Source organism: Diabrotica virgifera, chromosome 4 (genome assembly GCF_917563875.1).
Source record: "Diabrotica virgifera virgifera chromosome 4, PGI_DIABVI_V3a".
In the NCBI taxonomy this organism is placed as follows: domain Eukaryota; kingdom Metazoa; phylum Arthropoda; class Insecta; order Coleoptera; family Chrysomelidae; genus Diabrotica; species Diabrotica virgifera.
Genome location: NC_065446.1, coordinates 118,874,165 through 118,901,316, shown reverse-complemented (window position 1 = coordinate 118,901,316; position 27,152 = coordinate 118,874,165). Strand labels below are relative to the sequence as shown.

Below are 27,152 nucleotides of genomic sequence, written 5' to 3'. Positions count from 1 at the left end.
CTTCATTTGTTTAGAGCTATGTATATCATCAAAATCGGTTGCAGGAAACATATAGGTTATTAATATAGATGTCCATACTACTCAAAAAATTTGGTTTCGGCCTAGAGGGGGATGTGTCACGGGTAAAATCTAATTTCTCTGGACTGTAATAAAAAACCATGACGCAATAAAAATTTCGATACCCACGAGATGGTACGCCCTTTCTATTGACTTCTCCCAGATATTCCAGTTGAAAAATAGCCGCCAGTAAGGCCCAAACCAGACGGGCCACTCTGCAGCGCTACTCTGTGGATTCACAGAGTGGCTGACGATGATTTACCGTGGGATCTTATGTAGAGTGGCCGTCTAGTCCAGGGTAATAAGGTTTTTCCCATGACACTCGAGCAGCCAGGGTACTGAAGCGTTTTTTCGACAGGTAAAACATATAGGAACAAATTGTAACTATTTCCTGCGTAGGATCTGGCGGCCATTTTTATTTATAAACAATGAAGTGTCAAAAAAATGGCATTTTTTCCTTTTTCTTCAAATCAATGGAAAACAGTGAAACTTATGGTTTTTTTTAGTACAAATATCTTTGAGATTATGGAAAAAGCTTTAAAATGACGTATTACAAAGTTTGATATACTGATTTATTGTTAATATAATTGCGAAAAAAGGTCGGAATTGCAAAAAAAATTAATTTCGCAATATCTATTGTAAAAATTAGTGTAAAGCTTTGAAATGTTTGAGTCATATAAGGGTTCTTTGGTGCTTAATATGTCATACAAATTTCAAAGCGATTCATTTAATTGTTTAAATTTTATTCAAATTGTTTTTCCCAGAGAGCATTTTTTTGCAATAACATAAGTCGTTAACGTCGAAAAACATGACGTTAGAACCATTCCACAGGTGTCAAATAAAAGAGCATGAGCTATATTTTCAACTTGGTTTAAAAAAGCGAATAAAAAAATGCATTTATTAGTAATAAATAATTATGCAAAAGTATCATTAATCTTTCCTTATAAACTTTTTATTTTGTTATATAAGAAATTATATATATTTATTACAATTTTTTATCAGTTATATAAATAACATTACTTTGTAGTTGTGCACTTAAAACAGAGTAAAAAAGTTGATTTTTTTGGAAAAAGTTATCCAAAAAGTTTATAAGAAAAGATTTGCGATACTTTTGCATAATTATTTATTACTAATAAATGCATCTTTTATTAGCTTTTTTTAAATCATGTTGAAAACATAGCTAATCCTCTTTCATTTGATACCTGTAGAATGGTTCTAACGTTATGTTTTTCTGACTTATGTTATTGCAAAAAAAATGCTCTCTGGGATAAACAATTTGAATAAAATTTAAACAATTGAATGAATCGCTTTGAAATTTTTATGACATATTAAGCTCCAAAGAACCCTCATTTGACAAAAATTTCAAACCTGTACACTAATTTTTACAACAGTTATTGCGAAAATATTTTTTTTGCAATTCCGACCTTTTTTCGCAATTATATTAAAAATAAATGAGTATATCAAACTTTGTAATATGTCATTTTAAAGATTTTTCCATAATCTCAAAGATATTTGTACTAAAAAATTCATGTTTCACTGTTTTCCATTGATTTGAAAAAAAAAGGGAAAAATGCCATTTTTTGACAGTTAATTGTTGATAAATAAAAATGGACGCCAGATCCTACGCAGGAAATAGTAACAATTTGTTCCTATAGGTATTACTTGTCGAAAAAACGCTTTAGTACCCTGGCTGCTGAAGTGTCACGAACGGGGTATATTTTTGTCTTATTACCCTGGTCTAGTCGCACCCCAGACGAGCGAGTGTAGCCGGCAACAGTCGCCGAGCGTCACTGCTAGTGGCGTCCACTAGTGACAAACCCAATTCAGACGGACCACTTTTGTAGCTGCCGCAGATGTTTACGAGAGGTTATAGGGTGAGCACCTAAAATGAATTTCGATTCGGAACAGTTTTTGATTGAAGTGCAAAACAGACCGAATATAATATGTGATAAAAGAACCCGATGGCATATTTATAGGGCATTAAAAGGAAAACCGTGGGACGTCATCTTCAAAAGAATAAATCCCATAAGCAATGTTTTCTCTATATATATTTAATTTTATTATATGAATACATTGGATGCATTTGAACTGAACAAAACAAATAGGTACTCACAATCTTGTTTGTTTATTTATGTTAAATAGTGGGGTCCCATTCTAGGTCAAAAAAGGGTTTATTGTTTGTTGTTGAAAACAAAACGATAATATATCCGTCAAAAGAGGGTTGCAAACTAACATGTTTTTCACTTTCACTCAGTTGTCAGGTTGTATCAAACTATTTTACGCCTGTAGGATACCAGATGTATTGGTTGAATTTGTATGTGCTTGTTTCTGTGATATAGCTGTTTTTGTCTGGTTCTTCTTAATTCCATTTATGGAGTTTATTGGTATTTTTTCAAAAGCGTGGAAATTTTATAAAATATTTAAAACTATGGACATTACAAACACTGATTTTGACGAACACACTTTTTTAAAAAAATATTAGCCGGCAAGTTTTTAATCATTTGAACAAACTTTTTTTTCTCAGCCATTACATTACACGCCGCACCCTTCCAAACGATCCACTTCGCAGCGTAGTCGCCGGCGCTAGAAAATCGCCTGTTTCAGCCACTCTGTGGATCCACAGAGTAGCGCTGCAGAGTGGCCCGTCTGGTTTGGGCTTAATTTTTCTATTTTTAAATGCTTAGTTTCCTGGGATATAAAGCAGTAGAACTTAACTTCTTTAGCGTGTAATTAATAAATTAAATTATTGAATTAAATTATACAGCCACCAAGAGATATTATCAATATCGTATAATAACCCTTGCATAAAAAGCGATAGCGGTAAAATCGATTGTTTGTAAAGTTGACGGAAGTAGATTAAAAATTTATAGAACTTATCAAGTACATAAATACCAGGTTATCCAAACGTGGCTGAAATTTTTGCTTTTGCTTTTCCTAATACCATTGCCACTGATGGTTTATTCATCATCATCATCATCATTCTCTTTGCCTTTATCCCTATGCGGGGTCGGCTTCCCTAATTGCATTTCTCCACACAATTCTATACTGGGTCATATCAATATTAATCCCCTTTACCAACATGTCCAGCCTAATCGTCTCCCTAAACTCCTTCCAGGAATCTGCACTTTAGCAGCTCTTCGTATTGGATGATTAACGACTCGACGTTGAACATGACCAAACCATCTCAACCTATGCTCTCTCATTTTGGCATCAATTGGTGCCACACCTAGACTTCCCCTAATATACTCATTTTTAATTGTATCCTTTCTTGTCACTCCACTCATCCATCTAATCATTCTTATCTCCGCCACATGCATTCGTTGTTCTTCTTTCTTTTTTACTGCCCAACATTCAGTTCCGTACATCATAGCCGGTCTTATTGCTGTTTTATAGAATTTTCCTTTCAGCTTCATTGGAACTTTTCTGTCACACAACACACCACTCGCTTCCTTCCACTTCATCCATCCAGCCCTAATTCTACTGCATGCATCTCCATCTATTTCTCCATTACTCTGTAATAGCGATCCTAGGTACTTAAAACTATTGCTTTTCACAATCATGTCACCATCCAAAAATACCATTTTATTTGTAGTAACTACATCTTTAAATGAACATTCCAAATACTCTGTCTTTGTCCTACTAAGTTTTAAACCTTTTTCCTCCAGAGCTCGTGTCCACTGTTTCAGTTTTTGCCACTGCCGGTTTATTATTTCTTCTTATTACATTTTTTTGCATCGTGTTATATTGTTTTCTTGTCTTTTCTTTTTCGTGCGACTAGGATTACTCCTGTTTGTCTGCCTCGTATTCTGTTTCAGTTGTTGTTGACTGTACATTGTCTTTCCACCTTTTCAGCGGCCTTCCAACAGGTCTTCTGCTATACGGCTTGTTGTTTTTACAGAAGTTCGCTAATATCTGGTCCCATTCGGTTTACATGTTCGTTCGAGTTTTTTCCTTGTTTTTATCCACCTGTTAATATTTTGAATTTTGCATTGTTCGCGTATATTTCTGTTGCTTTATCTGTCTCTGAATGATATGCCCGCTATTCAGCGTAATACTTTCATTTCAATATTGTTGATTTGTTTCATCTTCCTTGTCTCCGCTGCACATGTTAGGATTGGTCTTACTGTTGTCTTGTATACTTTCATTTTGCTTTCCGTGGTCAGATATTTGTTTCTCCATATGGTTTCTCGGAATCAACCACTTACTTTTGCTGCTTGCCTTGTGGTCTCTGTTCTGATATTCCGGTCACTAGTGATTTCTACTCCTAGGTAATTGAATTTCTTTACGTGTTCTACAAGTTTGCATCTATGCTGCTCTTTACTGATCACTATACGTTTAGTTTTTGAAGTTATACTTCTTTAGGCACGAGGGTTAATTTTTACATTCCCTGTCGTATGCGCACACCGACAGTATATTAGTCAGTTATCGTTATGTATATTATATGACAGTATATTTAGTCGCTCAAACGTTATACGGGATCGTATTGGGTGTTAAAATCATCTGTCAATAATTGTTGTAGATTATGGATCAACAAATGTTGTGTATATTAGTTTTTATTGTTGTGATGGCAGAGAAAAAAGCAAGTTTATAATTGTAGGTACTTTTTAAATAGTTTTTAAAAGCGACAGGTACGTAATAATTGTAAATGTTTCAGTATCCTAATAAAAATTACATAGGTACCTACCTATTTGGAAAATTTAAAATGAACCTATCAAAATAGCATGTAATGCTTTGATTTATATAATTTGATTACCATCAAAATTTCTGTCAATATTCACCTAAAATATTGTTTTCTTACTCTAATATTTCAATATTCTACAAAAATTAAAATAATTTGGTTAAATTCAGAACTGTCAAAAGTTTAAACCGTTTAATTCGTCGATCTTCCCACATGATGCAGGTGTCTTAGTGGGTAGAAGTGTAAGATGAATGAATTCCAATACTAACTGCGCAAACATAAGCGGGTTCGAAACCAAATAGAAACTTATTTTTTTGTTTTTTTTATACATTTTATGATTGTAAGTATATTTATTATATAATTTTTTTTTCAGAAAATACTTATTTAGTTAAAAATTTTTCCGACAATTATTGTTCAGAAATCATTTGTTGCATTTTTCAATGTGTTTGTGTGTGTTTTAGTCTTTTATTTTTTTTAATTTTTGGTACTGTTTTAATAAACATTTTTGAAAAGTAGTAATTATTAAAATTAGTTTAATATTTAAATAAAATATAAATAAACTGTTTAAAGTATATTAATTTCGTTGAAATCATATAATAGAAGTATAACTTCTTACGTGCGTACAAAGTACACACACATTCTTTTTTTCTACTGATGTTCTCATATTAAGTTTGTTTGCTGTGATATTGAAGGTGTGGAGTTTCCTTTGTAGGTCATCCTCGTTAGTAGCAATTAGTACTACATCATCAGAATAGCACACTATCGTGATTTTATGCACTCCCAGGTGGTATCCATTCGTTTTCTTACTTCGTGAATTCTTTGATTCATTACCATATTGAATAACAATGGGCTGAACGAGTCTCCTTGGCGGATTCCTCCTTTTAGTTCTATGCATTCTGTTTCTCCTGTTGACATTAGAACTATGGTCTTGTTGTTCTTGTTAATTGCAATTATTATCCTTATTATCTGATGGTATATTTGTTCAGCTTGTAATAAATTTAAGATGTCATTTCGCGTCACCCTGTCAAAAGCACTTTTTAAATCTACAAAGCACAGATATGCTGGTTTTCCATATTCAATAGACTTTTCTGTTATTTGTCTGATAATAAAAATTGCTTCTATTGTGCTGCGGTTCTTCCGGAAGCCTTGTTGTTCATCTGCTATGTTCGCTTTCTCCTCGATTTTATCTTTTATGACTGTCGTCAACAATTTGAATGTAATATTCATCAGACTAATGCCTCTATAATTTTCAGGATTTTTCTAGTCTCCCTTTTTAAGTATCGGTAGCAGGAGACTTTCCTTCCATTCCGCTGGTACTACTCCGGTATTTATTATATCGACGAATAATTTTAGGAGCCATTTGAGTAGTGTTGTTCTTCTATATTTTAGCAGTTCATTGTTTATCTTATCAGGACCAGGTGCTTTTCTATTTTTTAATTTTTTTATTCGTTCTTGTAGCTCTTCTTTTGATATTAGTATTCTACTAACGAAACGTGAGTTTCGTTAATGTTTCTTTCTCTGTTCTCTTCTTCTCCTTCTCCATATAATTTCGTGAAATGCTCAGTCCATTGTTCCTCCGTGATGTTATCTATCGGTACAAATTCATTCATTTCTGTTTTTTTGTCTCCTTATCATCTTCCACGCCTTTTTCCGGGATCCATAGAGTAAATGGTAAAATGGTAAATTTCTACCAGTGTTCTTTTTTGATATCTACTTCTTGGTTTACTCTATTCCTGATTCTCACGTAGTCTTCTCGTGCCTCCGGTGTCTGCACTCTTTTGTATTTTAGGAAAGCTTGTTTCTTTTGATTTGCTTTCACACTTTCGTCGTACCATGGAGTTTTGTATTTTTTCTTGTAGTTTTCTTTTTGTAGTTTTCTTGTTTGTTTACTATTATTCGTTTAACTGGTTTCAATTTGAAAAAGGTATAAAGTTGTAGGCGTAGGCACTATGATTTGATACCATTAGACCGGTCTAGTTAGACTCAAAAATAGGAGTGAGGTTACAATAATTACCATCAAGCTGAAAATTGGCAGGATTGTTTAAAATACCATCATAAATGAAATCTAAAAAGTCCTCATAAATCCGACCCGAGCTAAAAAATTTACGCGGGGTCAAAGGTTACCAAATATAGTTTTTAGGGATTTTCAACGAAACGGTAAGTTTTATCACAAAATTAGTCCTAACAAAAATTGTAGATTAGATAATTATCTATAAAAAATGTCTTAATACTTTTTTCCTAAGAGCCACCGTTTTTGAGATACAACGATTCAAAAAGTTGAAAGAGTTCTAATCGTCATAATATGCATTAGTACACCACGTATATATGTACACCACTGAAGCTGTAATACAAGTAAACATAATGTTCTATCGGTCAACTTAACTTATATTACACATAATAATATAAGATATTATAAATATGATAATGTTTCTACTATACAGCTTGCGGTCTACCGAGGGATGCAATGAATAAGCTGTATTATATTACAGTGCCAACAAAAAAATCTTTACCAAGTGAATGTAACGCGAAAATAATAAGAATTATTATTTCAATTTTACGGCGTATTCCCAACACAAATAGTAAATTAATATGACAAAGTATTAACTTATAATAATTCTTCTTACTCATGCGTCTTATTGAATTTGTAATGTATGGAGCGCCTAAAAAAACTACGTGCTTAGATAAGTTTCGATATGCATGTTTAGAAATAATTTCCAAAAGTACTCGAAATAAAAAACAAGTGCTGATCAACATCTTTTTCGGGTATATTACCAAGTTCCAAGTGTGGCTTGGTTATCAGCTAGATCCAAAAGACTGGGGATGGAAATTAGTCGACAGTTATAATTAGATCCAATTCAAACTTTACTCCCACCTGCGCTGAAAAAATTCCTGAACACAATTTTTTGCAACTGTAAAAAGGGATGTAGCGCTAAATGTGGTTGCAAAAAAGTTGGACTGTTTTGTTCGATAGCATGCACTAATTGTCAAAACCTGTCGTGCTCCAATGTTGAATCACCAACAATTGAGGATTCATTTGATTCTATCGAGGAGGCATAGACAATTTACTTGCACCCAGGATGAACAAGAAGAAGAAGAAGAACTAGAAGGTGAAGAAGAAGAAGAACAAGGAGAAGAGGAAGCAGAAGTATTAGAAAATTATGAACCAGTTGGATAAATTTCCCTTTTTTTAACTTATACCGCTTTTTATAACTTTTATCATTTTTAACCGTTGCCAATATCAATTATTCAATAGCTTCAAATTAAACAGAATCATAACAGATCCGTGGAATAGGCCTACTGGGGAAACCACGTTAAAAAACGTGCTAAGTACACTACCTCAAAGGTGGTGTGGAAACGTGTGCGCATATTATGACGATTACAACTTTTTGAATCGTTGTATCTCAAAAACGGTGGGTCTTAGAAAAAAAAGTAATAATACATTTTGTATAGATAATTATCTAATCTACATTTTTTGTTAGGACTAATTTTATGATAAAAGTTACCGTTTCGCTGAAAATCGCTAAAAACTATATTAGTTGACCTTTGACATCGCGTTAATTTTTTAGCTCGGGTCGGATTTATGAGGACTTTTTAGATTTCATTTTTGATGGTATTTTGAACAATCCTGCCAATTTTCAGCTTGATTGTAATTTTTGTAACCTCGGATGTGTAAGTTGACCGGAGTACATTTTTATCTATAAGCTTGTACATGTGTACATCAATATGTTCATCCAGAACTTTTTTTGTTTATTTGATTTTCTTTCCTTTTTAAATATCTTTTAAATTTTAATGAGGGAATTTGAATAGTACTATCTCATTATTTAATTTTGTATTTCGGATTTGTACGGTCGGGTCGTTCAAAATTGAAAGAACATATAGCTACTCAGAACTGAAAGAAATCGACTAAGTAAACAAGTACCAAATTAAAAATCGAATGAAAGAAGAAAAACTATACAACTTCAGTTGCACATCAACTATTCAGCTTTGATTTAACTTGTCCAGTCTCGAATTCTGTAAGTAATCTTGTTCAATGATTTTATTGACTTAAGGCCCAGACACACGTATCATATACCCTTCCGATCCTATTACTAGACGGTCTGATAAGTAACCTTCTTTGAAATGAAAAACATGTTTTTCCTGAAAAATCTTTTATTGCATTCGATCTAGTCTCTTTTTAGCTCAATACGAGTCCAACGATTTATAAGTTTTTTATGCCGTGCGAATAATACTATTCTGGAAGCTCTGCAAAATAGCTGTTTGTTTCTTCAATTACATCTTCGTTAGAGCTGAATCTTTTATTTACGAGCCATCTCTTCAGATTTGGGAACACATAATAATCGGAGAGAAACAAATCATGAGAATAAGCTGCATGAGAAAGAAATTAGAACCCCAACTCATGAATTTTTGCCATATTCATAACCATAACGCTCTTGTGAGTCGATGTATGGTCTTGAATAAACAATACTTTTTTCTTCTGCATATGGGGCCGTTTCTCACTGAGTTCCCACTTCAGTTTGTGCGGTGACGCACAATAATATTTTCTATTGCTCGTTTTACCTTTTTCACGATATTAAAATTATGCATTTGCAATCTCAAAATACAGTGGCCATGACCTTTCCTACTCATTGATCGACTCTTGACAGCTTCGGAGCTCTATTGCCGGCTTAATTCCACTACCCTGCGTTCACTATGTTGTCTGGTGTGTAATAGTGAATGCAAGTATCATCAACGGTTACCAATCGACGCCAAAAGTCCGACGGATTGCGCTTCGTAAGGTCCAAACACTGCTTTGATCCAAATCATGTTTTTGATCAATGGTCAGCAAACGCAGCACCCATCTCGGGAGGATAATTTTTTCGTATTCAAAACTTCGTTCAAAATATGGTGCGCTCTTTGCCAATTCTTGTGGACTCACCAATTCACGTACCTTCACTTTACGATCAGCTAAAACCATTTTGGGACTTTCTTCACATTTTCCGGTGTAACTGCATAGGTGGGCCGTCCAGTACGTGGTTCAGCCAATGTAGACATACTACCATTACGAAATTCACGTCACCAATATTTGACAGTATAGTCTGAAGGAGCATTAGTCCTATACTTAAATTTTTCCAGGTTTCCTTTTGTTTCCTTCGCCGTTGTATTTCTCAAATAGTAATGTTTAATGAGAGATCTAAAATCGTTTTTCTCCATATGCTTCATTTTTCTAAGCACGTCAACTTTATGCAGCTGTAAAAAATATCCTAATGGCGGATCGCGCTAAAATTTGACATGTGTGCCTAAAAAAGGTTAGAATTTCTAGAAGTAATGTTTTTTGTGAGATGGCAGTGCGCCAATCGGCAAAGGAGGTTACTTATCCCACCAGATATGATCATACAGCAGGACGGCTATAACATCAAACGATAAGCGTCCCGCAGCATGAATACGAATAGCTAGTAATGTCGGCGGACGGCGGAAGCGACGGACAGGTGTGGACTGCGGCATTTACAAGACAAGGTATATTCCACTGTCATACAGTCGTCCTGCTGTATGATCAGAAGGCTGTGTGATAGTGTATCCAAGTCTTTATTTGGCTTTAGAGAAGTCACTGATGCATGCTTCTAAGATCATTTGATCTAATGCGAAAATATTATGCCTCATTTATTTCAGGTTGTCGTTAATTAGGTAATTGTATATTGCAGTATGGGATTCTACACGAGTTCTTTAGACTGATTGTTAGTTGTCTATCTAATCACAGTATCAATAGCCAGAAGGAATGAAAGCAGATATCTCTGGAACTGGATCATTTTCTGTTGCCTTTGTTCTGTGTAGTAATCATTCCATGGATACAATATTGGTTTCTGGTTCGATTGTGTTTTGTATGTAGCTGTCTTGTTGATTTTAACACAAATTAGGTCATACTTGTGACGCACTATTTGTGTATTTGTATATAAATTATTCTATGTATTTTTTAACAGATTACCACCTTATGTTTATTAAAAAATCCAAATTTTTGGTCTTGTTTTTCGAATATTACACTAAATTAGATATAACCTTGTGTATAAAATTTGATATCGACATGTAAGACCTTTTTGACCTTATTTGCATTTTCACAAGTTAACATTCCGTTGTACACGCTTCAATGAACATTATTAGAAATACACTGCGTCATTCGACAAATACGATAACCAATGATTTGTATTTTTAAACAATACAACTTTGATGCGCGAACGAATTAAAGAATAAATATACCAGGTGTTCTCAAAATTACTGCTGCACATTTTTTGCATCGAATATTATATCGCTCATCCGAAATAAAATTGTCCCAACTCAAAAAGTAACTTTTGTCAGGAGATACAAAAATAGATTTTTTAAACAGTAACTGCTAAAATTTATAAATTAAAAACGAAGAATATGAAAAAGTGAATGTTTCTAATTGTCCAAGAAGCAAAACCAAAAAAACTGATATCTAATTTAACAAAGAGAAAGACCAATATTTTGATTCACTTTTTTTTTTAATAACGAAAAATACCTATAGGACACTTCTCGAAATACGACGGTTTTTGTGTTAAATAACGATAAGTTCAGGTCGAATGTCAGAGCATAACTGAAAAGTGTCATTGTTCTGGAATAAAAGTATTCATTTTACCGCCAAAGCAATAATAACACTACCGCCATACATATTTCCAAATTGGAAATAAACATCTATATGACATTTTTCCTGGTAAAAGTATAAGATATTTGAAGTCACTTTAACAAGATAACTGGAATTATGCATTTTTGTGGGTTGTGTCACTTTTCTCATTTCGATCTCCATCTTTTTCGGTCGGTACATTCCTCCCCATTTATGGCTCTATCTCTCATTATTCCTCTGATTCCTGATTTCTTCTCTCCATTCTAATGCTGGTCTTACTCTCCTTCTTCTATTCCATGGAATATAGTTTAAGACTATGTATAGCACTCGCTCCGTTGTCGCTCGTGCTCTAAACATCGCGTGCGTTCGCAAAAAGCATACTTCACGAACTGTTCCATAAATAATTATTCTGCACAGTACCGTTACATTCCACAATAAAATCATAAATATAATTACATAATATAAGATTTTTTAATGAAATGGTTTTATTTAAGATATTAGATTTGATAGTGCTTTTCAAAAAATAACCGATTTAACTCATGTCCGAGAAATCTGCAAAATTCGCTACTTTAACACATTATTTTTGAACTTAATGGTACCACAATAATAATTTAATTGGAACGTACGCAAAAGGTTGGGGGGGTTTGAGGGAACAAAACCCCCATAAAATTTTTATGGGGTGCACAAATTTCACTATAATTTTTTTTTAAGATTTTCCTGCCATAATAATACCACATGTCCATTTTCGATAAAAAATCTCAAATAGCTTTCGATATATTGGAAAAAATCGATTTTCATTTTGTAACTTCAAAGAGCTGTAGCTTCTTTTATGTGCACATTTGTACTGAGGTAAGTTAGGTTCAATAGAACTATTTTTGGTCCCAAAATATGTGGTGTAATTTATGACCTGTATTTTTGTTACACCGTATATGTGTCCTATAACACCGGAGTGATTCCCACAGATTTGCTCAAATCCATCTTTGTCGCAATACCTAAAGAACACAATGCGAGAAAATGCTCAGAATATCGATTAATTAGCCTCATGGGCCACACTCTTAAGATTTTCTTAAGAATACTTCACAACAGAATTGACGCAAATGTGAAGATACTAAATTTGGTTTTAGAAATGGCATGGGAACCAGGGAGGCACTTTTTGTGCTAAACATCCTATTACAAAAATGCAGTGACCAAATTAAAGATGTATTTGTATGCTTCGTAGACTTCAAAAAAGGCATTCGATAAAGTACATCATGTAAAATTAATGCAGATGCTGAATATAGGAATAGATGACAAAGATATTCGTGTCATTAAAAATTTGTAATGGAATCAAACTACTATCGTAAAAATTGGAGATACTACACCGACGAAATCTCCATACAACGAAGAGTCAGACAAAGTTGCATTTTATTGTCAACATTGTTCAATGTTGATTCGGACTAGTTATTTAAAAAGGCACTTGAGCGGTTCTTTGACTTGAGGCACTTGAGGCATCTCTATGGCACTTGAGCCATATGGAATAAAAATCAACGGGGAACTACTTATTGTGATTAGATATGCGGACGATACAGTAATTTTACAGCGCCGTAAATTACCGCTTGTATGGCCGTAGCCTTACAGCGCTGTAAATTGTCGCTTGTCTGACCGTAGCCTTATGGCTAAGGCTACGGCTCCACGGGCTGGAAATTGACGCTAGCAGTAGCCGCAAAATGAACTTAAGGTTCCGCGGAACGGAATGGGAATAGCCGAACTGAACCGACTACGCACAAGTCCTGTAGTCGGTACAGTTCGGCTATTCCTATTCCGTTCTGCGGAACCTTAAGTTCGTTTTGCGGCTACTGCTAGCGTCAATTTCCAGCCAGTGGAGCCGTAGCCTAAGGCCACATGGGCGATGATTTACGGCGCCGTAAGAGCAGTAAACCTGACGAGGCATTGGTTGACTGACTCCTATTTCATCTACAATTGGTGGAGGAGTTAGTCAACCAATGGGTTTACTGCTCTTACGGCGCCGTAAATTATCGCGTGTCTGGCCTAAGCGAAAGAACACACAGTACACAGAGGCGGCTCTAGCCCATGTAGCGCCCGTAGTTCCGAAAGTTGCACTCTCCCGCACGGCGTGCGGGAAAGTAAAATACCTTGTAATATGGCATTATAATATATTATAGTAGATGCAATAAACTAATATTTAGATATTATTTACTAATTTATTTCAAATTTATCTTATTGTGTTCATGTTTTAATAAAATTAGCGCGATAATTCGATGAATGGCGAATAGCGCGATAATTCGACGAATGGTTTTGAATCGTCGTCATGGAAACCAATGTCGTCGTCGTGGTAACCCATTATATTGAAAGTTTGGTTTTGACAACCTTGTCAAAGAATTAATTTGTGTATTTTCACTTCTAAATAAAAAATGATATAACTCTATTTTTTTGTGGTTATTCCAAACGTACGGCCCTAGAAAAAATATTGTTCCTAACTCATGCGGAAAGTGTCTTCCCCGCATTTGACTGCTTGCCCGAACTCCGCTATCGCGTCGTTCGGGTCAACGGCAGTCTCGTGCTTGAAAGTATCACTTTCCGCACTAGTTAGGAAAATAACTATTTCGTAATTTTGCATTAGCAAAATCTTGAATAATATCACTTACTTCAATTTTTATTTCATATTCAATACTTACTAGTGATAAATTTGTCAATTAACTTTGCGACAATGTTGACTCCGCGTTCTGTAGTAATAAAAGCCTTTTAAATAATTTTAATCAAAAGAAGAGCCGCTCTACTTTGTATTTACTTGTTAACTTAAATATAATACTTAATTCATTCCGTCAAAGCTTATTTGGCAAAATTACCCTGCGACACGTGTAAAAGCGCCTTTGAAAATGCCCGACAAGTCCCAAGCAATTTGACCTTTATACGTTCCACAACCGATTTCGGAAACATCAAATCAAAAGATTGCAGCCCGTCCGTTGGACGGACAGCCAGGCGGGGGCAATCTATAGATCGCGCTAATGTGCCAAAAGTGCCATTGTAATTTTTCATTAATCGTTTTAAAGCATATTTTATATTGCAACAAAGTAACGGACCCGCCGTTTGGCGCTCGGCGCCCCCAACATCCCGGCGTCCGTGTGCACCGCACACCCTGCACAATAGGTAAAGCCGCCTCTGAGTACAGGACAGTAAACCCATTGGTTGACTAACTCCTCCACCAATTGTAGATGAAATAGGAGTTAGTCAACCAATGCCTCGTCAGGTTTACTGCTCTTACGGCGCCGTAAATTATCGCCCGTGTGGCCTTTCGCTAAAGGCAAAATAGAGGGCCCTAGAGGTGTAGGAAGAAAACAAGTTTCTTGGTCAAAAAAACATTCGTGAATGGACTCAGATATCAAATGCAGGACAATTATTCCATATTACAGAAGATTGAGAAATCTTCGCAATGGTAACCGCCAACGTCAGATAATTCTGATATGGCAAGTGAAGAAGATCCATGAGGAAGCAGTTCAGATTAAATCATACGATAGTTTTGTTTCCGTTATAAAAAAAACACGATTAAGATTCTCAGATATCAAATAGTGAAGACCACTTTTAGAAGAATGAACATTATAAATTATTATAAAATTTTCGGATTGAGTTTAAGTATTTGTTTACTTTCCTAAATCGATAAAAACTTTCCTGGACTTGCGTCGAAATATGTATAAAAACTTGCGAACTCTTTTAAGTAAGTGACAAGGTCGTCTTATCTGGAGTATGAACCGACATTCGATAACCTGTCGTACTCTTATGTAGTTAATATAGTTGCGAATGTATTGTCGCGATCGCGATTCATGTGGTTTTTTTCTCTTTTAGGAAACCGTGGAGCACCAGATCATTCTCCGGCTCCTTCAACGCAACTGAATGAAACTGAACACGTAGAAACAACAAACATCACAACGGATATGGCTGAACAGGCTCAGGAAGGTGGGCAGTGGATCTTAGGTAAGATATTTTTAGTTCTTTCAATCAGTTACTACTATCGTTATCAATATTTTCCTATAGTAGTCCATTTACTCACGGTTTTTGCTCCAAACTTTAAATAACCGCTTGGATTAACATGAAATTTGGCATACACATAGATAATATGCCAAAGAAAAAAAGTAATATTGTGCCGAGGTGTGCTTTTGCCCTCTGGGTGACTTTCACCCCTTCTCGGGGGTTAAAAAATATACGTTCAAAATAAGTTCGGAAGTGGATAAACTAACTAATTCTAAGAAACTTTTGTTCTATGGCGATTTTTCACTAAGTCTATACTTTTCGAGGTATTTGCGAGTGAATATGTTCATTTTTCAACAAAAAATCTAGGTTTTAGACGGTTTTTCGCAAATAACTCAAAAAGTAAGTACACACACCGGCAAAATTAGCCGAACACCTTAAAAATGGGACATGTTTGATGTTTCGAAGTTCTTAAACCAGCGGTCCGATTAGAGTGATTCTTTTAGTATCATCATCATTCTCTTTGCCTTATCCCTATGCGGGGTCGGCTTCCCTAATTGCATTTGTCCACACAATTCTATCTTGGGTCATATCAATGTTAATCCCCTTTACCAACATGTCCTGCCTTATCGTCTCCCCCCAGGTCTTCTTTGGTCTTCCTCTCCTACTCCTTCCAGGAATCTGCACTTCAGCTATTCTTCGTATTGGGTGATTAACGTCTCGACGTTGAACATGACCAAACCATCTTAACCTATGCTCTCTCATTTTGGCATCAATTGGTGCCACACCTAGACTTCCCCTAATATACTCATTTCTAATTTTATCTTTCTTTGTCACTCCACTTATCCATCTAAGCATTCTCATTTCCGCCACATACATTCGTTGTTCCTCTTTCTTTTTCACTGCCCAACATTCAGTTCCGTACATCATAGCCGGTCTTATGGCTGTTTTATAGAATTTTCCCTTCAGCTTCATTGGAATTTTTCTGTCACGCAACACACCACTCGCTTCTTTCCACTTCATCCATCCAGCCCTAATTCTACTGCATGCATCTCCATCTATTTCTCCATTACTCTGTAATACCGATCCTAGGTACTTAAAACTATTGCTTTTCACAATCATTTCACCATCCAAAGATACCATTTTATTTGTAGTAACTCCATCTTTAAATGAACATTCCAAATACTCTGTTTTTGTCCTACTAAGATTTAAACCTTTTTCCTCCAGAGCTTGTCTCCACTGTTCCAGTTTTTGTTCTAAGTCTCTTTCACTATTTCCTATTAACACTACATCATCAGCATACATTAGGCACCATGGAAGGCTACCCTGTAGTTTCGTTGTTATCTGGTCCAAAACTAATGAGAATAAATAAGGACTAAGCACCGAGCCTTGGTGCAATCCTACTTTTACCTGAAATTTATCAGTTTCTCCCACACCTGTCCTAACACTAGTCGTTACTCCCTCATACATATCTCTCACAATCTTTACATATTCACCAGGGACTCCTTTCTTATTGAGTGCCCACCACAGAATCTCTCGAGGAACTCTATCATATGCTTTCTCAAGATCAATGAATACCAGCGTTCATTTCTTTACTCCTGTATTTTTCCATCAACTGCCTTATAATGAAAATTGCATCTGTTGTTGATCTACCCTGCATAAAGCCAAATTGGAGTTTTGTTTTTCAATCTAATGTTCATTTTTTCGCGAAATATTGCAGGGTTCATATTTAAAATTTTTAATTTACCCCTCATCCCTTTCCGTGGGGGTTCGTTTTTGGTATCATTCGATAGACTTTTGAAAAATATTGAACACGTATTTTTTAGTTTTTCGATCTGACGTTCATTTCGCGAAATATTCGCTTTTTTGTGAAACTTTGTGACTCACCCATTTTCTTAGACCCCGCTCAAATCGTCAGATTTTTGAAATATACACTATTTTGCATGTACTTAACTTACCTTATCTTAATCTGACGATTTCGAATTTTTCTAAGGATAGATTTTTTTTCGGACCCCCCTTAACGAACTCCCCTGTATTAAGAACCAATATTATGGTAGAGGTACATTTACAGGGTACAAGGTTTCTCACTATTTGCTTATGTTGGATAATAAAAAAGTTATGTGCGTTAACAACTAGCCATGTTTTCCATCAATAACTCCTCATTTTCTGCTTAGTTTAATAAACAATCCTAAACTAGGCTAAGAGAAATTAACAATTTAATACACACACCGGCTTATTTAAGGAAGAACCATAAAATTTAAGTATTTTCTCTCTAGTCTATATATTGATAATATTGTTTAGATAACATCATAATACGAACATTGGTGAAGTATTTTGAATTTGTATTACAATAGTCAGAGGCGGCTCTAGCCCATGTAGCGCCCGTGTGCAGTCGATGCTTTGGCGCCCTTTGGTAGATGCGCAGTCAAAATGGAATAGTCGAATAGGAATGTCGGGACCCAATAGGTATTCACGGCGTCAGAACAACCTACCCAAAAGAGAGACAGATTGCAGACTTTTTATCGGCAGATAGTTTGCCTTCAAACTAATTTGTCGACCAAATATCGGCCGACAGTTTAATCAGTGTGAGCTAACTAGGACTTGCGCACACACGACGATTGTTTATCGGTCGATAGTTCAATTCTCTCCTAGTTTGGTATCCAATCCGAATATTTTTGTAACATTTTGCGAGAAAATGGCATCGTCTAATTCACAATCGTTAATTGTAGAAACCTGCATGGCCCAATAAGCATGACTAGTTCATTGACGGTGACTAAGATCATCCGATAAAAGGCGAAAAACTTTTTTGGGTAATCAAGTCATTTAGAATACATTGTGTAGAATTTTTCACTAAATAATCTGTCACTGAGAATGCATCATCACCATTATCAACAGCTATTCTATCCATTGCCAGAAGAAAGCCTTCCTTAGGTGTATCCATTCATTTTAGTTTTTTGTTTTTTGCATTCATTCGTGACCAGCCATTCACTTGATGTCATCAGTCCATCTTGTTTGAGGTCTGCCTCTACTTATTTTGCTAGTCGTTGGTCGCCATTTAAGAATTTGCTTCGTCCAATAGTTATTTTCCATTCTTCTTATGTGTCCTGCCAGTTCCATTTTAACATGACAATATTCTGGATTACGTCTGTTACTTTTAACCGTCGCGTCGTCTTATTTCTTTCACTGTAAATTGGATGCGCTCAATACTCTCGGAATCTCTTCTTGGATTTCCTCCTCCATTATATGAGAGCGATAATAACATTTCTGGAAAATTTTTTCATTGTGCGACTACTAACTTCAACAGTCAAATAAGAACTTTAGTACTAAATCGTTCGAGAATAGTCGGTCGGCTGTTAATAGCGTGCGCCCTCTTCACCAACCTGACTGTTTAGTTGGCTCGGTATGCGCACTAACAGGCCATCCCGACTAAACTATCGGCCGATAAAAAGTTTGCAGTATGCGGCGCTCCGCTTACTGCAGTGCTTTAATTTTTGAAGGAACGAAAAAGTGTCATTATTTTGCTTTAAAAGTTCGAAGCGTTTGTCAAATTTAGTAGTTGCGGTATCTTATACGTAATAGTAGAAGTTTACTTTAAAATATATTTTCGCGTAAGTTACTGATTCATCTTCCGCCTCCTATTTAAAAAAAAATTCATATTTTATGTTGAAACAAAGTAAAGGACCCGCTCTTTGATGTTAGGCGCCCCTAACCTCCCGGCGCCCGTGTGCACTGCACACCCTGCACTATAGGTAAAGCCGCCTCTGACAATAGTAGTACAATATGAAATCTGTTTAAGAAGAAATAAAACACACACATGTTAGACTTAAACAAAATACGGATTTTAAACACATTAACTTTATTGTACAATTTGAACTTTAATGATATTTAATATTTTTATGCGTTTTTTTTTTGCTTTAAGGCTGTTTTATCGGTGCACCAAAACCTAGGGACAGTGTTTTCTCTGTTATTTACCGACAGAATGTCTCGAAATTTGGACACGTTATTCGAAATTATGTTGCCTTTAAAATGATGGTTTTACTTTTTTTATTTTTTTGAAAATTCTGTTGAAAAATTAGATTATAATGTTTAACGTTCTATTATAACCAAACTTTTTACTCCCATCACTTGAAAGAGTTTTTTTTTCTGTAATCGTTGATTTTTTTTTCACCTTTCTGTGTCCAGTAATAATCGAGAAAAGCGTGTTCCAACTTTGAAGAAAATTTGCTAAAAATATTGAAATCTAATAATGAAACGTGTTACGCAGCATTGGCACTTAGTTTCATCGTTATCGCCTTCGTGACGACAAATCTCATGAACGTACGGTCAGTCAGTCAATTCGCTTGAATTAGAATCCATTTCCAGTTATTCATTCTTGTATTTTCTTCATCAACTTGCTTAGTGTTTACAGTTTACAGTATTCTTAGTTATTTTGAAAACATTAAACTTATTTAGTTTACGGGTATTTTTAAGTACTTAATTTAGTGGTATAAGTTACAAGTTCTTTAGTTTACGCGTATTTTTAAGTATTACATTAGTTTAGGGATATAAGTTGACAAGATAAGAAATGAGTCCCAGGGTGTTTTAAAATAAGACAGAAAATTATACTACTATCCACGATTTGTGTTTTATTCATCAATTGGATACTTTTCTTATGTAACTGCAACCTATAAATATATTAAAATAATGTATATGTTACCGGCCAAACCCGATTTCAGGACAAACTAGTTTGGCCTAGGCCAAACTACTTTGTCCTAACCGCCTAGGATAAACTAGTATGACCTAGGTCAAACTAGTTTATCATATCACGCGTAGGCTAAACTAGTTTATCCTGATATAAATAAACACACTTCAGGCCAAACTAGTTTAGCCTAGGCCAAACTATTTTATCCTGATATAAAGACGCACACTTCAGGCCAAACTAGTTTATCCTGATATAAAGACGCACTTCAGGCCAAACTAGTTTATCCTGATATAATAAAGATTCACACTTCAGGATAAACTAGTACGGCCTTCTTATTCTTCTTGTAGTGCCTATCCGTTTCGGATGTTGGCGATCATCATGGCAATCTCTACTTTTCTCACTGCTGCTCTGAAAAGACTTGTAGTGGTTGTGTTGAACCACGTACGTAGATTTTTCAGCAAGGTGTTAAATGAAAGCTTATAATCCAAGGATGGTACTAAAAATTAGGAATTTGACCTAGGCTGTCTGTCTGTCGGTCTGTCCGACCGCGAATATAACTGCTCCGTCACTATACCAGGTAGAATGACAAATGAGGTGTCAAATGAAAGCTTATAATCCAAGGATGGTACCAAAAGTGACAAAATTGACCTAGGCTGTCTGTCTGTCGGTCCGTCCGACCGCGAATATAACTGCTCTGTCACTATACCAGGTAGAATGAAAAATGAGGTGTCAAATAAAAGCTTATAATCCAAGAATGTTACTAAAGCCCAAACTAGTTTGGCCTGAAGTGAGCGTCTAGAACCGGAAGTCCTAGAACAAAGGACCCCGCAGAAGCTTTATGGGAAATGGCTCTCTGTCAGATGCTCTGAAACTTAGGATTGTGGTAGTTCTTGATGTGTAGAACAAAAGACTCCATGGGCGCGTAGCTCCAAAAAATCATAGTTCTAAGATATAAGCCTCTGAAGATCTAGGTATAGTGAGGACGTTTGAGTTGGAATAAATTCATTTTCCCGAGAATGGGCGACTCTGGAGATAAATTACGAATCAGGTCAATTTTTATTTTTAAATTATAATTTTTTGGCATATATATCATACTAGTGACGTCATCCTTCTGGGCGTGATGACGCAATCGATGATATTTTTAAATAGGAATAGGGGTCGTGTGATAGCTCATTTGAAAGGCTATTTAATTCTCTATTCACTAATATAAACATCAACATAATCATTTATACAGGGTGCCCAATTTTTTTTTAATTAAATTAATTGAGACAAAAAGAAGAATGTATATGATTTATTTAATTCGAAATACATTTTACTGCTGTCAGAAAACAGAAAAAAATGTTTATTTGATAAATAAATATTGTTTTTCGCTTAAATTCAATATTAAAGCTGCCACCCATCTACCTCTTAGCAGTTTGAACATTTAATTTAAGCGAAAGGCAATGTTTATTTTTCAAATTAACATTTTTTTCTGTTTTCTGACAGCAGTAAAATGTATTTCGAAATAAATAAATTATATACATTCTTCTTTTTGTCTCAATTAATTTAATTAAAAAAAAGTTTTGGCCACCCTGTGTAAACAATTATGTTAATGTTTACATTAGTGAATAGAGAATTGAATTACCTTTCAAATGAGCTATCACACGACCCCTATTCCTATTTAAATAAATCACCGATTGCGTCATCACGCCCAGATGGATGACGTCACTAGTATGATATATACGCCAAAAAATTATTATTTAAAAATAAAAATCGAGTTGATTCGTAATTTATCTCCAGAGTCTCCCATTCTCGAGAAAATGAATTTATTTCAACTCAAACGTCCTCACTGTACCTATAACTTCAGAGGCTTATATCTCAGAACTATAATTTTTTGGAGCTACGCGCCCATGAAGTCTTTTGTTCTACATATCCAGGACTACCAGAATCCAAAGTATCAGAGCATTTGACAGAGAGCCATTTCGCATAAGGTTTCTGCGGGGTCCTTTCTCACCTTTAGTACCAGCCTTGGATTATAAGCTTTCATTTGACACCTCATTTGTCATTATATCTGGTATATTGACGGAAGAATTACATTCGCGATCGGACGGAAAGACGGACAGACAGCCTCGCTAAGATTTCTCACCTTTAATAACATCTTTGGATTATAAGCATTTATTTGACACCTAATTTTTCATTCTACCTGGTATAGTGACGGAGCAGTTATTTTCGCGGTCGGACGGACCGACGGACAGACAGCCTAGCTCAAATTTCTCACCTTTGGTACCATCCTTGGATTGTAAGCTTTCATTTGACACCTTATTTGTCATTCCACCTAGTATAGTGACGGAGCAGTTATATTCGCGGTCGGACGGACCGACGGACAGACAGCCTAGGTCAAATTTCTCACTTTTAGTACCATCCTTGGATTATAAAGGACGTAATTTGATAATTCCCCGCATATAAAAGTCCTTACATGTTCGTCAAATTACTTTCGACTCGGCTAAATTAGTGTAGGCTAGGCCGTACTAGGCGAAGGATTTCCTGGCTGAAAAATCTACGTACGTGGTTCAACACAACCACTACAAATCTTTTCAGAGCAGCAGTGTGAAAAGTAGAGATTGCCATGATGGCCGCCAACATCCGAAACGGATAGGCACTACAAGAAGAAGAAGAAGAAGGCCGTACTAGTTTATCCTGAAGTGTGAATCTTTATTATATCAGGATAAACTAGTTTGACCTAGGCCAAACTATGTGACAAAATGTGATAATTCTTTTTAAAATATTACCTACGATAAAATCAATCTAAAAAGGTATTCCCGACAAAACTAATTTGAATGGAGAATAATGCATTTTGTTGTCATTAAAATACTTGTCCGCCGGCGCCACTGAGTAAAGATCGAATTGTCGGTCGCACTCCCTACTTCAAATCAATTTCAAGTAGGGGGTCACGTGTGTCTGACGTAACCAGTCTACGAAAGTAAGTGATACGCCCACTTAACATTGCAATGTGCTTCAACTGATAAAACAGCCTTAATAGCGTGTGTTTCCCCCACGAGCCCTTACAACTGCAGTCATTCGTCTTGTCATACTTCTGATAACGTTATCAATCAGTTGTTGAGGCAGTCTCGCCCGTTCCTCAATCAAAGCAATTCTGACTTCCTCTCTGTTTAAAACAGGAGGAATCCGTGCCCTAAGTTTTTTGCCTAGCATGTCCCATACATGCTCTATTGGGTTTAGGTCTGGGGAACACGCTGGCCAATCCATCGTTGTTACACCCAATTGTAATAAAAAGTCTCTTACACAGCGTGCGACGTGTGGGCGCGCATTATCCTGCATTAAAATAAAATTGTCTCCAATGTATGGTGCAAAAGGTACCACATGGTCTTGGAGAATGTCTCTGTTATACCTATCTGCTGTTAATGCTCCACCATCAATCACCACTAACTCTGTTCGTGCTCCCAAACATATACCACCCCACACCATAATTGAACCTCCACCAAAAGATACGGTCCTAGTAAAATTATTGAAAGGGGCATTTCGTTCTCCTTGGCGTCGATACAATCTTTCTCTACCGTCGATGCAATTTACACAGAAACGGCTCACGTACGTAAAGTGAATTTGACTCCACGTATTATCATTCCAATTTTGATGTACTCGACCAAATTATAGTCGCGCTGCATGAGGGTGTATCTGGAGTCTGGGAGCTTTTATTGACACACATTACTTGAGACCGGCTTCTTTAAGTCTCCTTCTTCCTGTGCGTTCACTTATGGTGGTTCCACGAACATTTTGCAACCGGTTTTTGGTTTGAACTGCCGTTTGACGTCGATTGCGTCATGTTATAAATCCCCCAATTTTTATTGCAGATTTGGATTCTTGACGTAAAAATAAGCAACTTTTATTCGCAACATTTTTTCCAATTATGGATAGATGGCGCTATATCGGAAAAAACGATTGGTGGAAATGGAATGGAAAATTAAATTAAAAAATGGAGAGTCCCACACTTTATGGAAAACTTAACTTAACTTTTTTTGGTTTTAGCACCCACTCTTCACAATCCAATAGGTCCCCATAAAGCTCGAGTAACTGCAAATTTAGCATACTTTCCTCCCATACTATGGGGATTTACTGATGAAAAACATGGATAGTTGTTAAAGCACATAACTTTTTTATTTTCCAACATAAGCAAATGAATTAAAAAAGAAAATGTTAATAAAACCTAAGGCTATAATTGAGTTTTAATTTCAATATTATATATATGCTAGAATATTCCACAGGGTGTTCCGAACTTTAAGAAAAAAACACAGTATGATTTTTACACCCGGTATAAAATTACATTTACCTGTCTAGCAACAATAGTATTACACCGATATTCTTAAATAATAAGGCTATAACATACTAAAAGAATCACTCAAATCGGACAACAGGTTTAGGAAATTTGTTACATCAAACATGTCCCATTTTTAAGGTGTTCGGCTAATTTTGCCGGTGTGTGTATTTTATAAAAAAACATTTTTTTAGCAAAAATATAGCTTATCAAAAAGTGAAAAATGGTGTACGTTTAAGGTCTCTAGACCCAGTAGAAGAGTTGTAGCTAGTGATAAATAAGTTAATATTCGTCAAATTCCAAATCGAACATTTCAACGTGAAATAACCAAAAAATAATCACTTTTTGGGGAAAACTTTTTTAAAGTAAGCTTTATTTTTATTTTTTAAAGTTTATAGCATCAAAAGCAAGTTACACCCAAAATAAAGTTTATCTCTTTTTTTTAAAAGTAATCAGAAAAATCATTAGCTATCATCAAGTCCTAACTGAAATTAATCGTTATACCGCTTCATCGTTATTACTTTACTTTAAATTTTATTGAAAAAATCCTTTATAAAATTTTAAAACAAAGAAAAATTTTTAGCTTAATAAATTTTTTTCAAAAATAAGCACTTCGAACCGATGACACTTACAAATCATATATGTACACACTACATAACTTTATTAAAAACTATAAACTAAAAAAAAAACGAAAATAAAGATTTTTTAAACGCTTTAAGAAAGTTGTGAATTTTTCCCTAAAAGTGCTTCATTTTTTTGTTATTTCACGTTGAAATATTTTATTTGGTATTTGACGGATAAGAAACTACTTTTCATTAGCTACAACTATGCTTCTGCTTAGAGTCCACAGACTTAATGCATATACCATTTTTTTTCACTTTTTTATAAGCTATATTTTTACTAAGAATATTTTTTTCGACAAAATATTTACTTTTTGAGTTATTTCCAATAAACCGTCTAAAAACGTGTTTTTTTTGTGAAAAATTTACATATTCACTCACAAATAACTCAGAAAGTATTGACGTAATGAAAAAACTCGAACTAGAACAAAAGTTGGTTAGAATTAGTAAGTTTATCCACTTCCGGGCTTATTTTGAACGTATGTTTTTTCACCCCTGAGAAGGGGTTGTACTCACCCCGTGGGCAAAAGCAGACAAAGCAAAATATCACTTTTTTTCTTTGACATGTTAGCTATGTGTATGCTAAATTTCATGGCAATCCAAGCTGTTCTATAAAATTCGGAACAAAAACCGTGAGTAAATGGACTAAATTTGCATATTTACCCCTGTCCGCCACCTCTTTGTCCCCCACGGCCGCCCCTGAGAATTTTGCTTAGTTACCTCATGACCTACTTATTCCTAAATTTTGGTGCACTATCTCGATCACCAGCGTCATTAAAAAACCGCAACTTTCACCTCTTTTAATTTGCGTATTCATCCCTGTCCGCCACCCCTTTGTCCCCCACGGAGATGTCCGCCCCTGGAGATTTTGGTGCTCTATCTGCCAAGTTGAACAAATCCTAACATACAAGACACTCGCAACGATACATAATTTTTTCTTCTTTCAAAGGACCCCGCAACACTCCTTATGGAAAAGTGGCCCCGGTCAAATTTAATGAAAGTTCGGTCAATGATAGTTCTCAGTGCGTAGATTAAAAAAGTCCATGGCACGTAGGTCTGAAAAACTATTCTCGAGTTACAGCCTTCTGAAGTTCTTAAATGCAGGTACTCGGTTTACCTTAAGTGCACTAATTCACGGTCAAGTGAATGAAAATATCTATTATTAAAAGAAGAGTGACTCATTTTCTTCATGCATATTTGCGTGTTGCATATGAATTCCTGGTTAAAAATAGATGCATCGTATTTTAGTCTTCAGAAAACCTCCGAAAAGTACTCAGAAAACTGAAAAAGTGCGATAGAAAATGTGTTGCTACATATACATAAGAATTATCATGTTTTCATGAATGGTTCAGACTTATCCAATGCCAGTATAGCTGCAGTTCCGCCTTATATTTAAAAAACAGCGGCGGATCTAGGGGGAATAGGGTAATACCCACCGATAATAACACGGTCCAGAATTAAAGAAAAAATTGTCGAAACATAAAAAATATATTAGCTGACATGAAACTTACTACAGACAAACAAATTCAACCCAATTAACTCGACAGTTAGGAAAATTAAGGGAACTTATTGCACATGTTATTATCTATGTCTTGTAGTTCGGGTTTATCTATTTTATGTATTTAGGTGTTGGTGTTTTATTGGAAGTCGTCCCCTCTCCCATGGCAAATGTTCCGCCACTGCTACTGAAGCGCATTCAGAAAATTGAGGAACAACCACAAAAAGTGCTGCTAGAGCAGAACAAGACATTTCACGTATGCGCAGTATAGAGTGCCTGTAAACATCATTAGATATGCCGACGAAGCAGTAGTTTTTGCAAATAACTTAGATGATTTGCAAAAAATAATCTCCAGCATATCAGATATGAGTAAAGAAAATGGACTTAATACTAAAAGAAAAAACAAAGTACATACATGGTAGTAGGTAAACGCGAAATATTAATTACAATCTTCTATGAAAAAATTATCGTTAATTCATATTAAAATTCTGAATGATGAATGAATTATTCTAATTAATATTAAAATAATGGGCCCGGATAGCTCAGGCGGTAGATGTCTGACTTCCTACGCAGGTAGGCAGGGTTTCGATTCCCAGTGCCGGCGAGAACATCTAGACATTTTTAAACATGTCTACAGGCACCAGGTCGACTCAGCCTGAATAAAATAAGTACCTTGGGTAAAACCAGAGGTAATAATAGGCGGTTGAAGCGTAGCACTGGCCCTGTTACCTTCCTT

At 35.5% G+C, this 27,152-nt stretch overlaps 1 protein-coding gene across 3 annotated transcripts in view; it reads left to right on the top strand.

Moving 5' to 3' along the window:
• The window catches only part of LOC126883135 (acetyl-CoA carboxylase), a 465,330-nt gene that overhangs the window by 161,707 nt on the left and 276,471 nt on the right, over positions 1–27,152 (top strand). For all 3 annotated transcript variants that reach the window (XM_050648387.1, XM_050648384.1, XM_050648388.1), the window contains exon 2: positions 15,186–15,314. In XM_050648387.1, coding sequence (XP_050504344.1) covers positions 15,275–15,314 — 40 coding nt within the window. In that variant the 5' untranslated portion in view covers positions 15,186–15,274. The remainder of the gene's footprint in view (positions 1–15,185; positions 15,315–27,152) is intronic.